The sequence below is a fragment of the Phaseolus vulgaris genome, chromosome 3, assembly GCF_051622355.1.
Source record: "Phaseolus vulgaris cultivar YP4 chromosome 3, ASM5162235v1, whole genome shotgun sequence".
Taxonomy (NCBI): Eukaryota; Viridiplantae; Streptophyta; class Magnoliopsida; order Fabales; family Fabaceae; genus Phaseolus; species Phaseolus vulgaris.
In genome coordinates this window covers 31,260,351-31,268,938 of record NC_143500.1, presented here as the reverse complement: position 1 = coordinate 31,268,938, position 8,588 = coordinate 31,260,351, and the positions used below count along the sequence as shown (strand labels likewise).

The 8,588-nt window shown below is 32.6% G+C and overlaps 1 protein-coding gene across 7 annotated transcripts; it reads right to left on the bottom strand.

Moving 5' to 3' along the window:
- Positions 1-396: 396 nt before the first annotated feature.
- On the bottom strand, positions 397-6,033 carry LOC137807014 (ATP-citrate synthase beta chain protein 1). Of its 7 annotated transcripts, XM_068607431.2 has the most exons (20): positions 5,693-5,938; positions 5,350-5,379; positions 5,132-5,221; positions 4,837-4,879; positions 4,607-4,725; positions 4,383-4,485; positions 4,115-4,180; positions 3,903-4,026; positions 3,672-3,806; positions 3,124-3,184; positions 2,967-3,043; positions 2,689-2,844; positions 2,464-2,592; positions 2,191-2,323; positions 1,960-2,087; positions 1,640-1,745; positions 1,426-1,502; positions 1,273-1,343; positions 899-1,183; positions 397-774 (listed from the first exon to the last, which is right to left on the bottom strand). In XM_068607431.2, the coding sequence occupies exons 5-20, from the start codon at positions 4,704-4,706 to the stop codon at positions 699-701; spliced, it is 1,827 nt and encodes a 608-aa protein (XP_068463532.1). In that variant the 5' UTR covers positions 4,707-4,725; positions 4,837-4,879; positions 5,132-5,221; positions 5,350-5,379; positions 5,693-5,938; the 3' UTR covers positions 397-698. The 7 variants fall into 7 exon arrangements, with proteins under 7 accessions (XP_068463532.1, XP_090156751.1, XP_068463530.1 ...); XM_090300625.1 differs by lacking the exon at positions 4,837-4,879 and having other exon boundaries at positions 5,345-5,379; positions 5,693-5,978; XM_068607429.2 differs by lacking the exon at positions 4,837-4,879 and having other exon boundaries at positions 5,693-5,966.
- Positions 6,034-8,588: the final 2,555 nt, after the last annotated feature.

The window sequence follows — 8,588 nt, the reverse complement described above, 5'->3', positions numbered from 1 at the left end:
TATTACAAATTTTGCAAGTGTAAATTGTAATACAATAATAATAAATGTATGAAAAAAAGACGAAAAAGTGAAAATATCATTTGACCAAACAGAAATAGAAATATAAAAAAAAATAGACGCAGAGAGGAAAAAGTAATTAGTATATATAAAGTTAGAGTTACATTTCAGGCAGGGTTTGAAAGTTTACTTTGGTGTGAAATAGAGAATAGAAAAATTTATGTCATTCAAATAAATTACTAAGAATGAAATGTACTAGTTAAAATCATTCTGACCTGTGACAGTTTCTTAAATTTGAAATTCAATGCCCAAGCTTTTGAAATCCTGTTTATTTATTTTCTTCAACTACATTTGTTGAACCAAACAAATGATGAAGAACTTGAAAATAATTGGGACATCTTTTCATGGTCTACTTAGAGTTGTTATTAGCATAAATAAATCAATCATATACAAGTTTATGATGATCAGAGTTTTTGCCAAAATAGCAGAGTAATGCAAGAATGTGCGCGGACTCGGTGACCATCTTCATCAAGAGGAAGAAGAATAATTTTAAGTTATTTCTTAAAGAAATTTCTGATACAACTTACAAACAGCTAGATACCAATAAGCCCCGTACACTGGTCTAACAACTAAAACAAATCTCCAGCGTGATGCGTGATTTCCCGAAAGACAGCTGATTTGAAAAGCATAGCAAAGTTCCCTCATTTTGTGTACAGAACATCTTCCCATGGGTGACGATAGAGTGGTTGTTTCAATCTCTTTTGGTCAAAGGTATGCCTGAAAAGGTTAATTAATGAAAAATGAATTAGTTGTAAGTGTGTACACCCAAAAATGATATCTGTTATTTACTTAAAAAAAAACGCTCTTCCTGATAAATAAAGACAATCAAAATGAAACTCACCCGATCAGACCAATGGAGCGTGCCAAAACAAAAAGCCCATTCAGATAGCCAATCCCCACAATTTCGTCAACCTCTTGTTTAGTGAACATTCCGCTACCAGCTAGAAGATCCAAGAAAAGTGACCCAATTGCACCATCTACGTTTAGAACTAGGTTATTTGCCTTGGTGAGGGTGTAATTTTCAACTTCAACAGCATACTCCATGTATTTCACAGACGGAAAATGTGTGCGTGCAAACTTTTGTAGCAGCTCGACTCTCTTATCCTTGTTATCCCTATTCTTGATTCTAATTTACAGAAGAAAACCAAGATATACATTTAGATTTTCAAAGAAACAAAAACAAATAGTAAATGAACACACAAGTATCCACACTACCTGTGCCCTATTCCAGGAACACGGATGCCCTTCTTCTTCATACTTTCAACAAATTCATAAGGTGTAAGACTCTGTAACAAGAAAATGCGTAGTATCGCATGTTAAAACTATAGTTGGATAGCTAGCTTCACAGGAAAAGCCTATTAATCATACCCTGTCATAAGCATCCTTGAAATAGCGAGCAGCATCATCAATGGCACCCCCAAATCGAGGACCAATTGTAAGCAAGCCTGTTTCATAATGTTAGGAATCAAGAATGCCAAATGAAAAATATTAGAGACCATTAATGGAAATATTAGTGCACAGACACGGTTACTCAGATAACAAGCATACTTCAGCATTAGAAAGACTAGAGGCCAGTATTTACCCGATACAAGACAGGAGACAAGATCTTTCCCAGCCCTTGCTGTTACTATAGAATTGTGAGCACCAGAGACACAAGGACCATGGTCGGCACACAGCATGATACATATCTGATAATCACCAATTTAATGCATCAGAAAAATATAAGCTAGAAGATGATCTCAATATTTTACTATACCTATATGAAAAGAGAACAGTACAACGATAGTTTTAAAAAAGAGCATGAGCATAGACAGTTTTACATTCTTAAGATAGACATGCATAAAAAGAAAGGGAAAACAAGATTTAAGGAAAGCTCTGCAAACTGGAGTATGAATAGTATACCTCAATAAATTGAGTACAGTAACGGGGAAGGCTACGTTTGAACCACAAAAGAGAGATAACATCCCCCACACCATAACCATTTTCAATAATGGTAGACATTGGTACCCCAGCATAGCAGGGTTCCTCACCTTCGGAAAATAATGGAAGAGAAGTTTGATTTAGCTACCAAATGTGTCTTGGGACACCTCATTTCCATGTTACAACTAACAAACTTGATGGATCCCAACATACCTCTGTCATCAGAGATGGTGGAAATAATATGAGTTGGAGAACGTACTTTTCCACTCTTAATTGCAATGTTTAGGTCTTCGGGGATTGGTGGAGGAGTAAACTCTTTAATGGGTGTGATATTCCCTTCTTCAACCTAGCAAAAGAAAAAAAAAATCACGATACTCAAGCTAATCTCGAAAACTTAACGAGACTTCTTTAAAACATTGCTCCTTATGGGAGATGGAGACAACGTAAAAATATCAGTTAGAGATGAAAAATTCAAGATAAACTAACCAATTTATCAAATGTTTCCTTTATTGCAACTTCAAAAGCTTCATATGAAGTGGGAACAACAGCTCCAGCTTCTTTTAGTGCCTGATTCTTTGCTTGAGCAGACTCCATCTCACCGCCACTTTTTGCTCCCTGATTTATAAATTTGCCAATGAACATCAGGAATTCGCCTCCCTTATTATAAATGTAACTGAGAATTAGTCAAAAAATAATGAGCCAGTGACATACAGCATGACCAAATTGTACTTCAGATTTGAAGAGTCGTGCACAGGTTCCGCTAACCCAGGCAACAACTGGTTTTGTCACTTTCCCCTGTTTTAGGGCTTCCACCAGAGAATACTCATCTCGCCCACCAAGTTCCCCAAGTACTACTATCATTTTAACCTGAGGTTTGATGTAAATACAGACTGATCATTCACAAGAAAATTATAGGCTCCAAATTCTTCACAGTTCTTTATGAGTTGCAGATATTCTGTACAGTAATCAAGATGAAAAAGAAATTTCACCTGTGGTATGTTGCTAAACCGCAAAACATGGTCAGAGAGTGTGGAACCTGGGAAAACATCTCCGCCAATGGCAATGCCTGTATCAAGACGGAACATTAAAATATAATTCAAAACTATCGTTAAAGAAATACAGCAGCAACATACACCCTGGCAGTACCTTCATAAATTCCATCAGTCACACGGGCAATACTGTTGTATAACTCATTGGACATCCCACCCTGCAATTCAGTAGTTTTTTCTTCTCTCAAAACCATTGGTGTATACATAATAAGATAATATCAAAAGAAATAAAGCTCAAATTCCAAATTTCTTAGCTGTTTGGTAATCCAACATCGGATAACCGTAATTTCACTATCAAAATGTAAGCACATCATCTTAGCTATACTAGCGGGCGCCCCTACTTACCAACAGAAAGGGGGTGAGCGAATGCTGCCTAGTAACGTTACAGAATCCTATCACACAGGTTTACTACTACCAATTTTCACTGTTAAACAGAACTGCACTTCGATATTAAATTGATACATCACTCCACAACCATAATTTCCACTATGAAATCTACAAGACCGAGTGCTCACCAATATATTAATAGAAAAGTATCTCTCCTTCTTTCAAAGTAGTACTATATAAAAATACGATATCCTTAAGAAGAGAAAGGTTAGATGGAACAACACTACGACATAAACTGAAAAATGAATAACTACATACAGATTTAGAAACAAATCCAACAGATCCAGGCCGGTAGAGCTTGCACTGAATTATGTTGTCAATTGTTCCAGCAGTGTCACCTATCTTAAAACCACCAGCTTGAATTCCTCCGACAGTGGCTGGACCAATAACAACCTAGCACAACATCATCTCTAAAATTAGTATTTCCAGCCTATTCTATTTACCTATGAAGTTTGTTTATTTAATTTGAATTTCCATTTCTTCTCTCACCTTATTGTTTGCCCGAGCATACGCTATCAATTGTTTAGTGTCTGACTCAGGCACACCTTCAGCAATAATAGCAATAACTCTAATTGTCGGCTGCTTTAAAGCAGTCATGGATGATGCAGCCGCACTGCAAGTATATCAAACTATTTCGTGATACCATGCAATACAATACTCCTGGACTAAAAAAGAATAGCCATGATCATAGCAATACCAACCTTCTAAACGATGCAAAATTGATGAACACATCAGCAGTAGGGTGTGCAGCACAAGCAGCTTCAATACTGAAAAATAAGTCAACATAAACTTAGACAAACAAGAATTTCCTTTCATTACAGGTCACTTGGTATTCCAGTCCAGCGGCATGTGCAAGTGGTAAAGAGACCACAAAAATGAAGGGAGAAAAAAAACTCTTGACTATGTTTGGTTCACCAAGTCCAAATTTATAGCAAAAAAGAGACAATTTGTGCATCACGACACACATACTCAGCATGAACTGGGATGGCAATTTCCTCCTGACCAAAAAAGAGCTTTTGAAATCCCTCGGAACCAGGATTAATTATTCCAGCAACTGATGGTGTTTCTCTACCTGCGAATAAAAAAATTGGATCTTCCATTAATAAAAAAATACATTAATGTAGCCCTACAATTTGCTACTCAGTCTCGAATTGTAATAAGGATTTAAAATAATAAAAATTGATGATGCACACCACAAAGAAAGTCAAAGTCAAGCATCCGCTGGATGGGAAGTTGCTTGTAGTTGTAAAACAGAGCTTGTGTAGTACGCGAGAATAGTTGTCCAGTGGCCATGACGAAGAAGCAGATAGATCTGTTAACATATACTAATGCATTACTTTCTACATTGCAGTATAAACTAGATACGGTATAAAGCAATAATTGAAACCATAGTAAAAGACATCTAAAATTCTCTCAAAATCACCTATAGATATCGAAATCTCTCTCCAGGATTCAGTATCAATCAACTATTTCAATTTTAAGCAGCAAGACAGTTAAATTCTTAAAGATAAATCATTAAAAAAATAACCACAACACTCTAATGACTTATTGACACTCTAGCCTAACAGTTATATTACATAACAGCTCTAGGATCACGGGACATATTAACAAACCATAAGCAGATCAACCAGATTCATAATGCGCAAAAATCCACGTGTCATGCATGTCATGAAGTCATCATCAAACGCACGCAAGGAAAAGGAATAGAGCAAACAAACCAAAATGTGAAACCTCTGAAACTTGAAAAGCAAGAAAAGAAACCACTCAGCGTAGGCATTTACGAAGAAAAACAACACGCGTTCCAGACTCTAATATAACCTCAGAAAAGGCAATGCAAAAGTACATCATTAAGTTCCTAACTTAAAGAAAGAAAGGAAACAAATTAACGAAGAAGCGAATTTGTCAAAGGAGTGAGTAAATGAGACCGAAACCTAACCGAGTCTTAAACCACCACCAAACAGCTACCCTGACAAGATGGACGTGACGTTAGGCATTAAGTTCGATTCAAACAAAATTATAAAATCTAACGATGATCCAACGTAATTACTGCAACTCGCCAGATCCGAAATTCCGATTATAATTACACAAATTCTTTTGAAAGAACAAGATGATATCGTGAATGTGCATGATGTGAGTTTTGAAATTGGGGAAAGAAAAAACGAGAGAAATGAAATTGAAGCAGATTAGAGAGCAGCGAAGAGAGAAATGTGATAAGATTGGTGAAGTGAAAATGGAAGGAAATGGTGAAAGGTGATCTGAGATTGAAAGAGAGAGTGTACCTGAACGGAGTGAGTTGCTATAATTTAGGATGATTGCAATAGAGAAGTTAACTTTTATATATAACCAAATGAAATGAAATGACAAAATGAATGAGAGTGGTCACGTGAGAAGGGTAGTTAGCATAGCTCGTGAGTCACCATTATTATGAGTGGTTAAAACCTCATCCACATATATACATTCTCATTGACCAACTTCCATAACTCTCTCTCTCTGTGTTTTGCGAAACAGAAGGTGGGGTGAGCACTGGCAGTACCACTGGCCTAGTTGGTCTTTGGAGAAGGAAGCAGTGACTGGTTGTGTTGTGTTATGTTATATGTGTGCGTGGTGAATCACACCCCAAGTTTTGTTTTATTTTTTATTAAATAATGACACATTGAAACCTTATCTAAGTATACAATTCTCTTTCTTTGTCTAAAATTTTAATTTTTTTTTTATATGATAAAAATATTCTTTTTATATCATTAATTACAGATGATAGTGGAACAAGTGTCAGTATATATTGTTCTTTATATTTAAGGCTTTAACCAAAAAATGCACATTGGAGTGGCCCACCCTTTTATATTACAAAGTTATCACATCACTTTCGACTTTGATATTAATTTTAGCCCACAACACGTAAATACTATTAATATAATGATAAATATTTTTACTAAACGACTCTTACTTTCTCTATAAATATATTATATTTGGTTCACTCATTCATTATTTATTAAGTTTATGAAAGAGAAATTATGAACAAAATAATAGATTTATTATGAGAATATTAATTATTTATAAATATTAAAACTATAGATAATTTAAAACAAAAAATAAAACAGGTATGGATTTTTAAGAACTAAAGTTTAATATAAATAAATTTTAAATGAATCAAATATATATATATATATATATATATATATATTTCTTTGTTTTATTAGAAATTTTAATTTTCTAAATCTTTTTACTCTTTTTACTTTAGAGTATCAAGATAATCTTATTTATATTGTACTTACATCTTTAAAGAGGTAGTAAAACAAAGACTAAAGTTAAACCAATAAATCTTTACTCTATTTTCCTTTTTCTTCTTCTTTTCGAGTTATAAATGAAGAAAAATGTTTTCAGTGTAGGAATTGATATTTTGGGTTATCATGGTAGACACGGTAACCCTAGATAAAGAGAGTTAATTGTATTCTATTCAAAATTTATATTCTCTATACGTGGAAATAACTTGTATATATGATTAATTATAACATTTTGGAGTATTTTGTATAATATAAAAGTGTTGAAAACGAAAATATCATAATCTTTTTAAGGTAAGTTGTGGTTACATACATTATTTATTATTAAAACACTAAGATAAACACGTTTAAATAATGAAATATATAACTCAAGTGATAGCTTTAAACTTGAAAAAAAAAATAGAGATTAAGACAGTTTTATTTTATATATCATAAATGATATTAGGTTGTTTAAATTATATTTTTTTATATTAAAGTAAGATCACTTAAAATTATACATAACTAATAAAAAATAAAGATGCAAATGTAATATATATATATATGTATGCAGAAAATACTTTTTATGTCGGGTTTAGAATTGTCGACATAGAAAATCTGTGTTTTTTATGATGGTTGTACACCTGTCATGAAAAATTCAATTTTTATGTCAGATTTAAAGAAATTATCATAGAAAATTCACTTTCTATGACTCATTTGTCTTTAACCATTATAGAAAGTAACACATTATATGATGATTAAAATTACACCCGTCATAGAAAATATTACTTTTTATTACATCTAATTTTTTAACCATCATAAAATGTGTTATTTTTTATAACAGATAATGTTTTAACCGTCATATAATGTATTATTTTCTATAATGGTTAAAGGCAAATCAAATATATTTTATGACAGATTCAACAATAATTGTCATAAAAAGTGTACTTCTTTTTAAAATATTTTGTGATATATTCATTTTTCTACTTACATAATGTACGTTGCATAATAAACACATTTCTCAAGTAGATATTTTCAAAATAAAAAATTAACGATTTAGCACATAAAAATTATAAATTTGACTAAAAGTTTAATATGTTAAAGTTTATACAAAAATGTTAACTAGTTATAACATTATCATTTACAGTAAATACTTAAAAGTTAATATATTGACGTTCATACAAAATTGTTAACTAGTTCTAACATGATCATTTACACTAAATACTTAAAAGAAATGATGTCCATTTCTCTTAAACCTCTTGTAACACTTCCAACTTCAATGGAGATGGATCACTGAATATCTACATAATCAATTGAAAATGAAATTAACATTTAACACATTTAACATATTTGGGTTAATTGTATATTACATCCATCCACAAGTCCTTAATGTTAACGAATATGATTTTATGCATATGCCTCATCACATAATACTCGCACTCATAACTTCTCGTTGATGTGAGCACTACAAGTTAAATATAAATATTATAATATAATAATTTATACATTACAATTTAATACTAGTAAGACAAATGGTTTACATTTTGTGCAATATATTGTAGCTTCTTTCTGATAACATGTGGAAGTCCTTGCAACCTTAAATGAGCTTCCACAACTCTATAAGTAGTTACATACATTAAAGTTTTATTAATTTATAAATCATATAACATAGGAAACAAAATAGTAGAAAACTTGCACGTCTAGTATATTTCTAATTGTTAAACTATTAATTTTCTTGTACAATGATCACAAGATAACAACAAGAGATTGTCGAGGAATAATTACTATCAATTGTGATGCAAACCAAGCCCACAAGGAGATGACCAAGGATGCTAAAGCACACAAAGAAAAGTCATCTCAAAGTAGAGACCTCACCAGAGGGAGCATTGGACAAAGACAAGAGCACCTAAAGTTCTTTCTG